The sequence below is a fragment of the Ranitomeya imitator genome, chromosome 10, assembly GCF_032444005.1.
Source record: "Ranitomeya imitator isolate aRanImi1 chromosome 10, aRanImi1.pri, whole genome shotgun sequence".
Taxonomy (NCBI): domain Eukaryota; kingdom Metazoa; phylum Chordata; class Amphibia; order Anura; family Dendrobatidae; genus Ranitomeya; species Ranitomeya imitator.
In genome coordinates this window covers 144,807,397-144,825,271 of record NC_091291.1, presented here as the reverse complement: position 1 = coordinate 144,825,271, position 17,875 = coordinate 144,807,397, and the positions used below count along the sequence as shown (strand labels likewise).

Genomic DNA, 17,875 nt, shown 5'->3' with positions numbered 1-17,875 from the left:
TCGCTCTGGAGGGTAATCTGTTTCCATCCTCCTCCTGCCAGCACAGCAGAGTGTCTGGACCGTGCTGTTCTCCGATCCGGCTCCCCTGCGTCTCCCTGCTCCCGGCCAGGGTTCAGACTTTCATGTGCTGTTTTTTTTGGCCAGGACACCAGGTCTTTGAAGGCCATGCCAGGCCGCGTCTGCAGGAAGAGGGCACAGGGCTGGGACTCTGTGGTATGCACATCTCTTGGCTGGAACCAGCCGCCCAGCGCTGCACCATACGGACTGCGATAGAAGAGATGTCCGAGACGTGGAGCGCTCGCCTCAAAAACCAGCGCCATAGTTTCCCCAATGTTCCCACATCATGGCAGCAGATTACAGGGTCCCAACCTTTCCTAATAAGAATGCATCATAAACTGGAAAAGAAGCCGCCCTGAATCCACGGCGGTGTCGTGCTGCAGTGTAAAGGATGGAGGTTTCCATTCTGGCTATGCTTATAAATGCGTGTCTACAAGTGCCGCCTACTCTGTACTGATCCGCAGCAAAAACGTGACAATGAAGATCTTTACAGGAAGCCTGCCATAGTGAACAGACTCAAACACTTCCAGACTTTACACTGCAGGTGTCACTGACGGAATTTGACAATAGTGTAAAAAAGGAAGAAGGATTTTATTATAAAGTGTCTCCTACGTCTGTAAAACCCAACATTCCCCCTAGTTTATATCTAAATGGAGGAAGGCAGATCGGTGAGGTATTTGTGGCACCGGCGACACAGAATACGGAGGATATGACTGCGCTCTGGTCCTATGTCTGGGCTGCGGGGGGCAGGAAATCTCGCAGTCTGGTGTCGCGCTCGCAGGTAATGGCCGCCGTATGGCACAGACCGGTTCTAGAGGAAAACCCCTCTTCTCAGGTCTGAAGCCACAGAAGGGGTTAAATAAAAGAGCATTATTCCGAGTTGGGATTGGAATGCCTTTATCTTCAGTTTAATTAATTCTTCCTCCATCAAGGGCACCTCAAGGTCATTTTCTTTAGGATTTTAATTAGTGCGCTCGTCTGGGGTGTGCGGAGAGTTCGGGGTAATTATTGGGTTTTTCTCACCGTTTTCATTAATTGTTGTTGTTTAGGATTTTCTCTAATTAACGTCTGCGATTCTTCGTGTTTCCGCCGATTCTCCGCTCATCCGTCCTGTCCTTAATCCCCAGAGTTTCCTCATCTGCAAATCAGATGAGAGGCTGCAAAAACGAGTGGCGCGGCCCCATGACAAGCGGCGCTCATCCCTCCCTCTCGGCCCGGGGCGACGGCTGTCATTTCTACATCTCATCCCCAAATCAGAACTGACGAATGAGAAAACAAAAGCGATTACACTGTAGCAAAGAAATATCGTACAACACCAAGAAGCCCCCCAGCTAGAGCGAGAGTTATTACAGCGTGGAGCAAGCAGAGCTATGCAGCAGCGCAGTCACATCACTATGCGTTACATGGGACTGCTGGTAACACCAGAACATGATCTGCACTAAGAGAGAGTTATCACTGTGTTATCTGTGCAGGTGACATCAACTACATTATCTGTACTCCAAGCATTATCACTGTGTGATCTGTGGTGTTACATAGGACTGCAGGTGACCTCTAGTACATTATCTGTTATCACTGTGTGATCTGTGGTGTTACATAGGACTGCAGGTGACACCTACTACATTATCTGTACTCAGAGAGTTATCGCGGTGTTATCTAATGTGTTACATAGGACTGCAGGTGACCTCTAGTACATTATCTGTTATCACTGTGTTATCTGTGGTGTTACATAGGACTGCAGGTGACATTAACTACATTATCTGTACTCCAAGCATTATCACGGTGTTATCTAATGTGTTACATAGGACTGCAGGTGACCTCTAGTACATTATCTGTTATCACTGTGTTATCTGTGGTGTTACATAGGACTGCAGGTGACATCTACTACACTATCTGTACTCAGAGAGTTATCACTGTTTTATCTGTGGTGTTACATAGGACTGCAGGTGACATCTACTACATTATCTGTACTCAGAGAGTTATCACTGTGTTATCTGTGGTGTTACATAGGACTGCAAGTGACATCTACTACATTATCTGTACTCAGAGAGTTATCACTGATTATCTGTGGTGTTACATAGGACTGCAGGTGACATCTACTACATTATCTGTACTCAGAGAGTTATCACTGTTATCTGGTGTTACATAGGACTGCAGGTGACATCTACTACATTATCTCTACTCGGAGAGTTATCACTGTGTTATCTGGTGTTACATAGGACTGCAGGTGACATCTACTACATTATCTGTACTCTGAGTTATCACTGATTATATGTGCTGTTACATAGGACTGCAGGTGACATGCACTACATTATCTGTACTCCGAGTTATCACTGATTATATGTGGTGTTACATAGGACTGCAGGTGACATCTACTACATTATCTGTACTCAGAGAGTTATCACTGTTTTATCTGTGGTGTTACATAGGACTGCAGGTGACGTACTACATTATCTGTACTCAGAGAGTTATCACTGATTATCTGTGGTGTTACATAGGACTGCAGGTGACATCTGCTACATTATCTCTACTCGGAGAGTTATCACTGTGTTATCTGGTGTTACATAGGACTGCAGGTGACATCTACTACATTATCTGTACTATCACTGATTATATGTGCTGTTACATAGGACTGCAGGTGACATGCACTACATTATCTGTACTCCGAGTTATCACTGATTATATGTGGTGTTACATAGGACTGCAGGTGACCTCTCCATTCTCTGTCGTCTCTGCTCTGGTACATGGAGCCTGCGTGAGTCAGGGACGTCTCCGTACGTTGCTGTGTTGTCGCTTTGTTTTTCCTTTCTTGCTGCTCTTTCGTGGACTCCTCCGCGGGGCTGATCCGTGACTGATACAATGTATCTCCGGTGGAATAAGCGGTAATCGTCCTTTATTGCTTCCTGGATGTATCATTCATCAATACATAGAGGTCGGAAGCTTCACCTGCGCTTTATGCCAGGACGTTCTGCTCATAGGGGAGAAGTGAAGGAACGGTTTTTATTTCTGTTATTTCTCGGTAATGGGGCGCTGCAGGCGCGGATTTTGGTTGTTAGCATATTTATTTGAAAGTTAATATTCTTTTGACTGTGACTGGGAGCTAATGCTCCTGTAATGGCGGCCTGCAGGATAAACTACACACCGGCTCAGTAAGCGAGCAAGGTAACCAGCAGTGAACAAAGAGAAAAACGGCAAAGATAAAAACCAGGGATGGGGAGCGACTATTGTAAGGACACGATCTCCAGGTGCCGCCTACATGTTATAGCTCCGCGAAAAATAACTTGTATATGGTATATATTAAAAAGATACCAAAAATAACCTCATTTATAATAAATTGGGCATAAGAGGGTCTGGTACGGGTTAATCCAGGAAAAATGTAATCTGGGCTTACAAGGTAAAATTTACCATGTGCACCTAGGATTTGCACAGGTAAGTAACAGCTAGGAAAGGTCTAGGTGCACAACCTCCCTGACATGGCCAGTTTTGCTTATTTACTTATGTCTGCCATTGTCTAGATATACCGCGTCTCTAGGGTCATGCACCTTTATCACGCCAGTTCTGTTCATCTTATGACCTCTTTACCAATGTGATTGCCTTTAAACCCTTCTCTATTGGATCTATAAGGTTTTTTGTCTCCCCATATACAGACATACGGTAATTATTTTGAGGCTATAATTATAAGCCATTCTCTTTGCACATCGTATAGAGACGTTATCCAGGCGAGGGCACTTACGACATATCCACATAGATCCTGTTTGGAGCATTGAGCCGTATCCCTGCACTAGACACTCAGCATTATATCGATACTCTGCACTTAAGAACTTTATTTGGGTGTTGGTGGTGGCTTGTTTAGGGGTCCTGTGAGGGTCAGGGAGGGTAAGTCAACATCAGGCGGGGGTGCCATTTCATGTATCAAGGGTGCCAACCTCCGCTGTTAGGAAGGGACATATAGGGTAATACACAGTCTATCTTCCCTAGACCCTTCCTAGTTGTTACTTACCTGTCCCAAATCCTAGGTGCACATAGTAAATTTTACTTTTTCATCCCAGATTGCATTTTTCTGTGTTAACCAATACCAGACCCTCTTATGCGCATTTTATTATACATTAGGTTATTTTTTATTTCTTTTTAATATAAACCAATAAAAGTTATTTTTAAGGGGTTTCTTTTTCTTTTTGGTTTTCATATACTAAGACTCTATAATAGTATTCTAGTTTTTGATGCTATGGCTCTTCCCCTATTGACAATAGTCATGTCACTACTTGCTGGTCTTACAACACGGAGCAGGAGAAACAGAGCTGCAGTGTAAAGCATGAGGGAGGATCACAGCAGCCATTTCAACTTCTCAAGAAAGATTTCCTCAAACACCAAAAGACAATGCAGCTAAGCCAGAATTTCCTATAAGATCTGTGTCCTTCAGAACTAGCCAAAAAAATTAAAGTGGCATCCCACCAATCATTGTACAGATGATACAGTGGCTTGCAAAATACACTCATACACTTCAAATTTATGTTAAGGACCTATAATTCTGCCCTTCACCTCGCCAAACAGACCTACTTCACCACCCTGATCTCCTCACTATCCAACAACCCCAAGAAACTTTTTGACACCTTTCACTCCCTCCTCAGGCCAAAAGCACAAGCCCCTATCACAGACATTTGTGCTGATGACCTTGCCTCCCACTTTATAGAGAAAATAGACAATATCCGTCAGGAAATCCGATCCCAATCACCAAGTTCAGTGACTCCCATCCCTCCCTGCATCTCCCCTGCCTCACTCTCCACATTCGATCCCATCACAGAAGTAGAAGTCTCCAGGCTCCTCTCTTCTTCTCGTCCGACTACATGCACCACTGACCCCATTCCCTCACATCTCCTCCAGTCTCTCTCTCCAGTCGTCACAACTCACCTAACTACAATCTTTAATCTCTCCCTCTCCTCTTTCATTTTCCCCTCCTCCTTCAAACACTCTATCATTACTCCATTACTAAAGAAACCCACCCTCGGCCCATCCTGCACAAACTACAGACCGGTCTACAATCTCCCCTTCATCTTTAAACTCTTGGAGCGCCTAGTCTACTCCCACCTTACCCGTTACCTCTCCACTCATTCCCTCCTAGACCCTTCACAGTCCGGTTTCCACCCCCTGCATTCGACAGAAACTGCACTGATCAAAGTGACCAATGACCTTCTGACAGCAAAATGTAACGGTGACTACTCTCTGCTCATTCTCCTCGACCTTTCTGCAACTTTCGACACTGTTGACCACCCTCTCCTACTCTAGGCTCCAGTCACTTGGCATTAAGGACACTGCTCTCTCCTGGTTCTCCTCCTACCTTTCTGACCGATCCTTCAGTGTTCTGTTCTCTGGCTCCACTTCATCTCCTCTTCCTCTCACTGTCGGGGTACCTCAGGGCTCAGTCCTTGGCCCCCTTCTCTTCTCCCTCTACACGGCCCCAATTGGACAGACCATCAGCAGATTTGGCTTTAAGTACCATCTTTATACCGACGACACACAACTATACACGTCATCGCCTGACCTTACCCCCGCTGTACTACAGAACACCACTTACTGTCTGTCCGCAGTCTCTGACATCATGTCCGCTCTCTATCTGAAACTCAACCTCTCCAAAACTGAACTTCTTCTGCTCCCGCCTTCTACTAACCTCCCTAAATCTGACATTTCCCTCTCTGTGGGTGGCACCATAATAACACCCCAGCAGCAGGCGCGTTGTCTGGGTGTTATGTTTGACTCCGATCTCTCCTTCACCTCCCATATACAATCTCTTGCCCGCTCGTGCCGCTTACACCTAAAGAACATCTCTAGAATCCGCCCTTTTCTCACCATGGAAACAACAAAAACCCTCACTGTCGCCCTGATCCACTCCCGCCTGGACTACTGTAACGCTCTACTAATTGGCCTCCCCCTCACTCGACTTTCCCCTCTCCAGTCCGCTCTTCGCCAGTCGTTACACTGGCTGCCCATTCATTACAGGATACAATTCAAAGTACTTGTTCTCCCCCACAAAGCTCTCCACAGTGCGGCCCCCATACATCTCCTCCCTCATTTCTGTCTATCGGCCTAGCCGACCGCTGCGCTCTGCAAATGACCTTCGACTAACCTCTGCACTAATCCGTACCTCCCACTCCCGACTCCAAGACTTCCCCCATGCTGCGCCAATCCTCTGGAATGCTCTACCCCAAGAAATTAGGACCATCCACAATTTACATAGTTTTAGGCGCTCGCTCAAAACACATTTGCTTATGTATGCGTTTTTTAAGCGTTTTTCCCACGGAAAACGGCCGAAAAAACGTGAAAAATCCTGAACGTGTGCACATAGTTTTATAAGACAGGCTCCATAGTAAAGAGCTGTAATTCCTACACCCTCCCTCCAAGCAGGATGTGATTCGCCTCAAATTAAAGCCGAAAGTCTGCACTTTAAGCCCAGATTGATTTTAGAACTGGATCTTGTAAACATGTAAGATGTAATCGTGGTGGAACGGGGCAGCAGCGGTCGGGGGGGGGGGGTCTGGTCTTGTAATGACTACGTCCTAAGTTCTGTGAGGATCCTGCGTAGCGTTCATAGTTTGGTGCAGAGCGAGGTGTCACGAGCGCTCCTGACATGAAAGATTCTAAAGTCAGCAGCTGATGCTCTGCTGCCAGGAGGTGTGAAGGAGTAATCAGGGCACAGGGGTGCAGGTGCAGACACCTCGGCGGCACTTACAATATGCAATCAGATTAAATTGGCATCCTCGGGCAAGGCTCTCATCAATCAGGTGGAGAGCCATACACTGTGGAGAGGTGAGCATGACACCAGTAACCATCTCCGTGCCATTACACCGCGTGCCGCAAAGCTCCTAATGTGACCTAACAGTCGCAGGCTATGCTGAGGGTTGTAGTGCTGCACCAAGCAGCAAAACTAACGCAAAAGGAATCTGCTCAAACCATCGTGGAAATCGCAAAATGTCTGGTCAGAGGGGTCACAACGTGTGGGCTGAAATCCCCTGCAAATCTGACATCCACGTGGACGTGGCCTGAAAAAAAACGGCACGCTCATAAAGAACGGGAATAAAGTAATATAAGTGTGGAGTGAACAGATCCGTAATGCACAAGTGTGAATGAGCCCCAGCGGCTATCTGACTAATCCGGTGTGCGCTATAAAGGTGCTGCCGGATTTACGGTTTGCTGATATTATGTTGCTGGTTCGGATATTATTAGGGTATGTGCACACACTGCGGATTTTGCTGTGGATCCGCAGCGGATTGGCCGCAGGTGGAATCAGCACAAAAACCGCAGTAATTCCGCAGTGCAGATTTCCTGCGGATTTGCCAAAATCGGTGCGGAAAAATCTGCACACCATCCGCAATGTGTGCACATAGCCTAAGTGTCTGGTGTCTCTGAGGTCGTGATATTACTAATGTCCGTTGTCTCTGGGATCGGGAAGTTATTAGTGTCCGGTGTTCTGATGTTATTAGTGTCCGGTGTCTCTGAGGTCAGGATGTTATTAGTGTCCGGTGTCTCTGAGGTCAGGATGTTATTAGTGTCCGTTGTCTCTGGGATCGGGAAGTTATTAGTGTCCGGTGTTCAGATGTTATTAGTGTCCGGTGTCTCTGGGGTCGGGATGTTATTAGTGTCCGGTGTCTCTGGGGTCGGGATGTTATTAGTGTCCGGTGTCTCTGGGGTCGGGATGTTATTAGTGTCCGGTGTCTCTGGGGTCGGGAAGTTATTCGTGTCCGGTGTCTCTGGCATCGGGATGTTATTAGTGTCTGTTGTCTCTGGGGTCGGGATGTTATTAGTGTCTGGTGTCTCTGGGGTTGGGATGTTATTAGTGTCCAGTGTCTCTGGGGTCGGGATGTTATTAGTGTCCGGTGTCTCTGGGGTCGGGATGTTATTAGTGTCCGGTGTCTCTGGGGTCGGGATGTTATTAGTGTCCGGTGTCTCTGGGGTCGGGATGTTATTAGTGTCAGTTGTCTCTGGGGTTGGGATGTTATTAGTGTCCAGTGTCTCTGGGGTCGGGATGTTATTAGTGTCCGGTGTCTCTGGGGTCGGGATGTTATTAGTGTCCGGTGTCTCTGGGGTTGGGATGTTATTAGTGTCCAGTGTCTCTGGGGTCGGGATGTTATTAGTGTCCGGTGTCTCTGGGGTCGGGATGTTATTAGTGTCCGGTGTCTCTGGGGTCGGGATGTTATTAGTGTCCGGTGTCTCTGGGGTCGGGATGTTATTGGTGTCAGTTGTCTCTGGGGTTGGGATGTTATTAGTGTCCAGTGTCTCTGGGGTCGGGATGTTATTAGTGTCAGTTGTCTCTGGGGTCGGGATGTTATTAGTGTCCAGTGTCTCTGGGGTCGGGATGTTATTAGTGTCCGGTGTCTCTGGGGTCGGGATGTTATTGGTGTCAGTTGTCTCTGGGGTTGGGATGTTATTAGTGTCTGGTGTGTCTAGCATCGGGATGTTATTAGTGTCTGGTGTCTCTGGGGTCGGGATGTTATTAGTGTCCAGTGTCTCTGGGGTCGGGATGTTATTAGTGTCCGGTGTCTCTGGGGTCGGGATGTTATTAGTGTCCGGTGTCTCTGGGGTCGGGATGTTATTAGTGTCCGGTGTCTCTGGGGTCGGGATGTTATTAGTGTCCGGTGTCTCTGGGGTCGGGATGTTATTAGTGTCAGTTGTCTCTGGGGTTGGGATGTTATTAGTGTCCAGTGTCTCTGGGGTTGGGATGTTATTAGTGTCCGGTGTCTCTGGGGTCGGGATGTTATTAGTGTCTGGTGTCTCTGGCATCGGGATGTTATTAGTGTCTGGTGTCTCTGGCATTGGGATGTTATTAGTGTCTGGTGTCTCTGAGGTCGGGATGTTATTAGTAGTGTTCACTGTCTCTGGGGTTGGGATGTTATTAGTGTCCGGTGTCTCTGGGGTTGGGATGTTATTAGTGTCTGGTGTGTCTAGCATCGGGATGTTATTAGTGTTCAGTGTCTCTGGGGTCGGGATGTTATTAGTGTCCGGTGTCTCTGGGGTCGGGATGTTATTAGTGTCTGATGTCTCTGAGGTTGGGATGTTATTAGTGTCTGGTGTGTCTAGCATCGGGATGTTATTAGTGTCCGGTGTCTCTGGGGTCGGGATGTTATTAGTGTCCGGTGTCTCTGGGGTCGGGAAGATATTCGTGTCCGGTGTCTCTGGCATCGGGATGTTATTAGTGTCTGTTGTCTCTGGGGTCGGGATGTTATTAGTGTCTGGTGTCTCTGGGGTTGGGATGTTATTAGTATCCGGTGTCTCTGGGGTCGGGAAGTTATTCGTGTCCGGTGTCTCTGGCATCGGGATGTTATTAGTGTCTGTTGTCTCTGGGGTCGGGATGTTATTAGTGTCTGGTGTCTCTGGGGTCGGGATGTTATTAGTGTCCGGTGTCTCTGGGGTTGGGATGTTATTAGTGTCCAGTGTCTCTGGGGTCGGGATGTTATTAGTGTCCGGTGTCTCTGGGGTCGGGATGTTATTAGTGTCCGGTGTCTCTGGGGTCGGGATGTTATTAGTGTCCGGTGTCTCTGGGGTCGGGATGTTATTAGTGTCAGTTGTCTCTGGGGTTGGGATGTTATTAGTGTCCAGTGTCTCTGGGGTCGGGATGTTATTAGTGTCAGTTGTCTCTGGGGTTGGGATGTTATTAGTGTCCAGTGTCTCTGGGGTCGGGATGTTATTAGTGTCCGGTGTCTCTGGGGTCGGGATGTTATTAGTGTCCGGTGTCTCTGGGGTCGGGATGTTATTAGTGTCCGGTGTCTCTGGGGTCGGGATGTTATTAGTGTCCAGTGTCTCTGGGGTCGGGATGTTATTAGTGTCAGTTGTCTCTGGGGTTGGGATGTTATTAGTGTCCAGTGTCTCTGGGGTCGGGATGTTATTAGTGTCCGGTGTCTCTGGGGTCGGGATGTTATTAGTGTCCGGTGTCTCTGGGGTCGGGATGTTATTAGTGTCCGGTGTCTCTGGGGTCGGGATGTTATTAGTGTCAGTTGTCTCTGGGGTTGGGATGTTATTAGTGTCCAGTGTCTCTGGGGTCGGGATGTTATTAGTGTCCGGTGTCTCTGGGGTCGGGATGTTATTAGTGTCCGGTGTCTCTGGGGTTGGGATGTTATTAGTGTCTGGTGTCTCTGGCATCGGGATGTTATTAGTGTCTGGTGTCTCTGGCATTGGGATGTTATTAGTGTCTGGTGTCTCTGAGGTCGGGATGTTATTAGTAGTGTTCACTGTCTCTGGGGTTGGGATGTTATTAGTGTCCGGTGTCTCTGGGGTTGGGATGTTATTAGTGTCTGGTGTGTCTAGCATCGGGATGTTATTAGTGTTCAGTGTCTCTGGGGTCGGGATGTTATTAGTGTCCGGTGTCTCTGGGGTCGGGATGTTATTAGTGTCTGATGTCTCTGAGGTTGGGATGTTATTAGTGTCTGGTGTGTCTAGCATCGGGATGTTATTAGTGTCCGGTGTCTCTGGGGTCGGGATGTTATTAGTGTCCGGTGTCTCTGGGGTTGGGATGTTATTAGTGTCTGGTGTGTCTAGCATCGGGATGTTATTAGTGTCCGGTGTCTCTGGGGTCGGGATGTTATTAGTGTCCGGTGTCTCTGGGGTCGGGATGTTATTAGTGTCCGGTGTCTCTGGGGTCGGGATGTTATTAGTGTCCGGTGTCTCTGGGGTCGGGATGTTATTAGTGTCCGGTGTCTCTGGGGTCGGGATGTTATTAGTGTCCGGTGTCTCTGGGGTTGGGATGTTATTAGTGTCTGGTGTGTCTAGCATCGGGATGTTATTAGTGTCCGGTGTCTCTGGGGTCGGGATGTTATTAGTGTCCGGTGTCTCTGGGGTCGGGATGTTATTAGTGTCCGGTGTCTCTGGGGTCGGGATGTTATTAGTGTCCGGTGTCTCTGGGGTCGGGATGTTATTAGTGTCCGGTGTCTCTGGGGTTGGGATGTTATTAGTGTCTGGTGTGTCTAGCATCGGGATGTTATTAGTGTTCAGTGTCTCTGGGGTCGGGATGTTATTAGTGTCCGATGTCTCTGGGGTTGGGATGTTATTAGTGTCCGGTGTCTCTGGGGTCGGGATGTTATTAGTGTCCGGTGTCTCCTGGGGCGTATCTGATCCTAGCCTTTGTTATACTGACTGCTTACCCGTGTATCTAATCCCGTCCTTTGTGATACTGTCTGCTGAGCCGTGCATCTATTCCAATACTGTGTGCTGAACCGTGTATCTAATCCTATCCTGTATGATGTTGACTGCTGAGCCGTGTATCTAATCTTATAATTTGTGATACTGCCTGCTGAGCAGTGTATCTAATCCTATCCTATGTGATACTACGTGCGGAGCTGTGTATCTAATTCTATGCTATGTGCTACTGTCTGCTGAGCCGTGTATCTAATCCTGTCCTGTGATACTGTGTGCTGAGCCATGCATCTAATTCCATCTTTGTGATACTTTTCTATATTTCAGACTCAGTTGCGGGATGGGAAGCGGGAGAGTATCATCAGCACACTCTTTGTGTCACCGTCTGACATTGAGAACGGACAGACGATCACCTGTCGCGCCACCAACAAGGCCGTCCCCGGGGGAAAGGACACGACCGTCACCATCAATATCCAGCGTAAGTCTCATCTCATACATCAGTCTTTCTGGGAATATTTGGGCTTCTCCGATCTAAAGCTGCGGAGTGAGAGGGCTGCTGTGTGGCCTGTCTTGTCCAGCGCGAGCCCAGGATCCCGTCATTTGGATCTTTCATGTTTCCAAAGTTCAAAAACTTTTTAATAATTGTTTAGACCTAAACTCCTTCCGTCACTTTGTTATCGTCTTCAATTTCGTTATCGTCTTCATCTTCGTTATCGGCTTCATCTTCGTTATCGGCTTCATCTTCGTTATTGGCTTCATCTTCGTTATCGGCTTCATCTTCGTTATCGGCTTCATCTTCGTTATCGGCTTCATCTTCGTTATCGGCTTCATCTTCGTTATCGGCTTCGTCTTTGTTATCAGTTTCGCCGTTGTTATCGGCTTCATCTTTGTTATCGGTTTCGTCTTTGCTATCGGCTTCGTCTTCATTATCAGCTTCGTCTTTGTTGTCGTCTTTGTCTTCATCTTCGTTATCGGCTTCGACTTCGTTATCGTCTTCATCTTCGTTATCGGCTTCGTCTTTGTTATCGGCTTCGTCTTTGTTTTCGTCTTCGTCTTTATCGGCATCGTCTTTGTTATCGTCTTCATCTTTGTTATCGGCTTCGTCTTTGTTATTGGCTTCGTCTTTGTTATTGGCTTCGTCTTTATCGGCTTCATCGGCTTCATCTTCATTATCGTCTTCGTCTTTGTTATCGTCTTCATCTTTGTTATCGGCTTCGTCTTTATCGTCTTCGTCTTTGTTATCGTCTTCGTCTTTGTTATTGTCTTCGTCTTTGTTATCGGCATCGTCTTTGTTATCGTCTTCGTCTTTGTTATCGGCATCGTCTTTGTTATCGTCTTCGTCTTTGTTATCGGCTTCGTCTTTGTTATCGGCTTCGTCTTTGTTATCGGCTTCGTCTTTATCGGCTTCGTCTTTGTTATTGGCTTCGTCTTTATCGGCTTCGTCTTTATCGGCTTCATCTTCATTATCATCTTCGTCTTTGTTATCGTTTTCATCTTTGTTATCGGCTTTGTCGTTGTTATCAGCATCGTCTTTGTTATCGTCTTCATCTTTGTTATCGGCATCGTCTTTGTTATCTGCTTCATCTTTATTATCGTCTTCGTTATCGGCTTCATTAATGGCTTTGTCTTAGTTATCAGCTGTGTCTTCATTATCGACTTCGCCTTTATAGACTTCATTATCATCTTTGTTATTGTCTTCGTTATCGGCTTTGTCTTCGTTATGGGCTTCGTCTTCGTTATCGGCGTCTTTGTTATCGGCTTCTTCATTATCAGCTTCGTCTTTGTCTTCATCTTCGTTATCGGCTTCGTCTTCGCTATCGGCTATGTCTTCGTTATCGGCTTCGTCTTCATTATCGACTTCGTCTTTGTCTTCATCTTCGTTATCGGCTTCATCTTCATTATCGGCTTCATCTTCGTTATCGGCTACATCTTCGTTATCAGCTACATCTTCGTTATCGGCTTCGTCTTCATTATCGACTTCGTCTTTGTCTTCATCTTCGTTATCGGCTTCTTCTTAGTTATCGGTTGTGTCTTCGTTATCGTCTTCGTCTTCGTTACGACTTCTGTTGTGAATTCTGCTCTTGGGCTCCCTTCGGTGGTTGTTGATGGTAATGCAGTTATTCCTGAGCAGCAGTCTTGGACAGGTGTTTCTGCTAATTGCAATTCTGACTGGGGTATTTAGCTGTGCAGGACTCATTAGTCCTTGCCAGTAGTCAATGTTCCTTTGGAAGTGTTGGTCCTCTGCCTGGCCTCTCCTGCTTGCTGCCAATTCAGCTAAGATAAATGTTTGCTTCATTTTTTTAGACACAGCTGTGTGTTTATTTTCTGTGCTTATCTTGTTTCTATTTTGTTCCTGCTAGACTGTGCCTGATGTTTTTCTCAGTCTAGTTGGACTCGCTGGAGTCGCAGATATACTCTCCACATCTTTAGTTAGGTGGTGGAGTTTTTGTATTTTTCTGCTGTGGATATTTTGTAGTGTTATATGCTGACCGCATAGTATCCTGTACTATCCTTTCCTATCTAGGTAGAAGTGGCCTCCTTTGCTTATCCCTGTTTTCTGTCTGCGTGTGTCTTTTCCTCTCCTACTCAGTCATTATTTGTGGGGGGCTATCTATCCTTTGGGGATCTACTCTGAGGCAAGAGAGTTTTCCTATTTCCATCTTTAGGGATATTTAGTCCTTAGGCTGTGTCGAGGTGTCTAGGTCTGGTTAGGCACACCCCACGGCTACTTCTAGTTGTGGTGATAGGATCAGGGTTTGCGGTCAGTAAAGTTACCACTGCTCCAGCGAAGGTCATTTCATGCTGCTCCAAGGCCACCTGATCATAACAGACTTCATTATCGTCTTCGTTATCAGCTTCGACTTTGTCTTCATCTTCATTATCGTCTTCGTTTTCGGCTTCATTATCATTATCGGCGTCTTCGTTATCGGCTTCATCTTAGTTATCGTCTTCGTCTTTATCGGCTTCGTCTTTGTTATCGGCTACGTCTGCATTATCGGCTACGTCTTCGTTATCGGCTACGTCTTCGTTATCGGCTTCGTCTTCATTATCGGCTTCGTCTTCATTATCGGCTTCGTCTTTGTCTTCATCTTCGTTATCGGCTTTGTCTTAGTTATCAGGTGTGTCTTCGTTACGACTTCATTATCGTCTTCTTTATCAGCTTTGTCTTTGTCTTCATCCCACATTATCGGCGTCGTTATCGGCTTCGTTATCATTATCGGCGTCTTCGTTATCGGCTTCATCTTCGTTTTCGTCTTTGTTATCGGTTTCGTCTTTATTATTGGCTTCGTCTTTATCGGCTTCATCTTTATCGTCTTTGTTATCGGCTTCGTCTCTGTTATCGGCTTAGTCTTCGTTATCGGCTTCGTCTTCGTTATCAGCTTCGGCTTTGTTATCGTGTTCGTCTTTATCGACTTCGTCTTTAGCAGCTTCGTCTTTGTTATCGGCTTCATCTTTGTTATCGTCTTTGTTATCGTCTTCGGCTTTGTTTTCGTTATCGACTTCATTATCGTCTTCGGCTTAGTTTTCGTCTTCGTTATCGGCTTTGTTTTTGTTATCATCTTCGTCTTTGTTATCGGCTTCATTATCATCTTCATCTTCATTATCGGCTTCATCTTTGATATCGTCTTTATCGGCTTCATCTTCGTTATCGTCTTCGGCTTTGTTTTCGTTATTGACTTCATTATCGGCTTCGTCTTCGTTATCATCTTCGTCTTTGTTATCGGCTGTGTCTTCAAAATCGACGTCGTCTTCGTTATCGGCGGCGTCTTCATTATCGGCGGCTTCTTCGTTATCGATGTCGTCTTTGTTATCAGCATCGTCTTCATTATCGGCGGTGTCTTCGTTATCAGCATAGTCTTCGTTATCGGCGGCATCTTCGTTATCGGCGTTATCTTCGTTATCGGTTTCGGCTTCCTTATCGCCTTCGTTATCATCTTCGTTATTGGCTTCGTCTTTGTTTTCGGCACTGATCGATCGTCCTTTTAATTACACAAGTGAGAGGAAGGGAGAAAGATTAACCAGGACCCGTACACCGATGGAAACAACCCCTGGATCAATGTTGCTGGATGATCAGTCCGATTAATATATCATTAATGTCACCGAGCTTTCTGGAGATCAGATTGAATGGTGAGATAAATGAGGGATTCGAAGTGTCCGTCTCTACTATAGCCCTGGAATTGTATTCCTGAACCAGGAGACACTGGATGAGCAGATCATATATAAGACACACAGGAGCTAATTTCTTGGATGTGAACTGATTTGCAGTCATGTCAATATCTGTTTGACCTCACATTTGATGCGGCTCAGCATAACGTCTTGGCAGGATGGTCTTATGTGAAGGGTTTAGCCCTGATCCAGGTCCTTGAGCTCTGTGGGGCCACATCGTTCCCGAAGGACATAACCAGAGCAGGTCCTATTAGGTGCATCCGTATAACTGCAGGGTGACAGATCACCACTGTGCTGGGCGACCATTAACCGCCCTGGTCACCGCGGGGAGAACACCGCAACACAAAACCATAGGAGCCAATTATCTCGGGCAGTGCGGGCGCCGCTGCTTCTCATGTACAGCGAGGAGCTGGATCCAGTCCTCCCTTATCTGTGAATACTCTGAATTCGGCCCGTCTCCTCCGCTGAACAATGGTATTTATAGCCGCGCTGCGCTAATAACCGAGCGCGCAGGAATCGCCCGCCATTAAACAGCAGCTTCTTCTCAGGACACACTAATTGGACGGATGAAAGCGGCGGCAGCGATCAGAAGACTCTGAAATGAGATTTCGAATAAAGATCTCGCTCACTCTGAATTGCTTGCGCGGAAAGGCAATTAAAAATGCTATTAACGGCTACGAAGTGCATCTGGAACGGAAGAACACATGGCGGAAAATAATTATAATTAACCCCGTAATTCCTGGCACACACTAAGACGGAATGCAGCCGGCTCCTCTTGGGATTATGGAGGGACGCATTTTTTTATTTTTATTTTTTCCTGTTTTTATTATTCATGTTCAAAAGTAAATCCGGTCACAAATTCATTATTAGAATCTGCAGGAAAGCAAACGGCATTAATCAAAGGCGCGCTTGCCGAAAGACATGCTCCGCTACATCATGAGCGCCAGCGGCGGCCATGATAATACAACATGGTGCTCAGTGGCAGGTTATTGGGGGACACGATGAAAAAACATGAGAACTCTCCTGCAAGTTGTACATGTTGGGGAAAGCTGGGTGATGTCCGTCTATAGAGACCTCAGAGGGGTGTGAACCCTTCAGCCTAGTTATAGAGCAAAACAGATGTGTCACGCAGGAATCTGGGAAAGCTGGGTAAGGCATAGATGGCTGTGATCAATTCCATATCCAGCTTTCCCAAGCAAATTGGACAAGATGTGTCGTGATAATTAAAAGCCATGATGGCAGCCATATTGGTTGTCACCCAGCTTTTCCAAAGTCAGACCTGCATGGGAAGAAGAGTAACAGCCGGACACCAATGCAAATTCTGTACCAAGACCCCCATCATTGTAATGCTGGCGTCTTCTAATAGCAATTATAGAAGTATCACTGAGTATAGAGCAATTCCTGAAGCTAAGTGGGGCCCCCGACATCTAGCAGAGCTGCGTACCACTCTGCATGTTAGCTGCATAAGTATGTGAACCCCTTCTGCTCTTACATGGAGCAGATGTTGCACTGAGCATGCTCCTGCCACAGGGACATAGGCGGCCTCCTTCCCCATACGGACTCGTACTGGAGCAATGAGACCCGTGCGGCTGCTGTGAGAAGAGCAGGTGTATACCGTGTGTGTGTATATATATATATATATATATATAAATATGCGTGGTGGGAGCACTTACTAACCCGGGGTCCTGTAATTGCAGATCCTCCTCTGGTGAACCTTACGGTGGAGCCTCAGCCCGTCCTGGAAGACAACATAGTGAAATTTCATTGCTCCGCCAAAGCCAACCCAGCGGTGTCGCAGTACCGGTAAGATGTGTGTGCACTGGGCGGAAGACATATTGTCACTTTCTGCAGACTTTACAAGGTTACATTTTATTATTTTGCAATGTTTTGTTATTCTTAATCCGGTAAGTTAACTCTTGCATTTCGGGCTGTGTGCAGGAAGTGTTCACACCCCTGGTACTCGCTGGTCATTTGTGTCCTTTTCTCAGAAACTGTGCAAATTACCTTCACATATCTGATCCAATCCGCACCAGGACAACGACCCTTGATTATCATAGTGCCCCTTTATACTGGCACGAGCCCCCAGATCTTCATTGCAGACAGATCCCCCAATTCCGAAAATGAAATATGTATTATTTTAAGGGCTATGACAGCATTTTTCCTCTTTTCTGCATGTATTCGGCGACTTCACCTGTTTCATCTGAGAATATATGACACATGGTATAATTAAGCTGCCAGAGGACTACCCGAGGTACACGGCTCCCATCCCCCTCCAGAAACCCCGGCTTATATAAAAGGAAGTGTGCACAGAATGAGGAGTGTAATGAATGGCTCTCAGCTCCCACTTCTTTTTATTCCACATCTTACAATTTTTCTCATATGTGAACTGCGGTCATTTTTCATCTCAAAGATACAAAAAAGGCCTTAAAATTGCAGCCACTTCATTCTAAACCGCAAGATCTGCAGTCGGACGCACGCAACGAGACCGTGATGTATCTGCACCATTAAATCCTGGCTAAAAATAGGCAGCGGCGGC

General features: G+C 46.6%; 1 protein-coding gene across 4 annotated transcripts in view; it reads left to right on the top strand.

Annotated features, from left to right (window-relative positions):
- The window catches only part of KIRREL3 (kirre like nephrin family adhesion molecule 3), an 800,965-nt gene that overhangs the window by 705,578 nt on the left and 77,512 nt on the right, over positions 1-17,875 (top strand). For all 4 annotated transcript variants that reach the window (XM_069742736.1, XM_069742735.1, XM_069742732.1 and 1 more), the window contains exons 6-7: positions 11,500-11,650; positions 17,037-17,142. In XM_069742736.1, the coding sequence (XP_069598837.1) occupies positions 11,500-11,650; positions 17,037-17,142 (257 nt within the window). The remainder of the gene's footprint in view (positions 1-11,499; positions 11,651-17,036; positions 17,143-17,875) is intronic.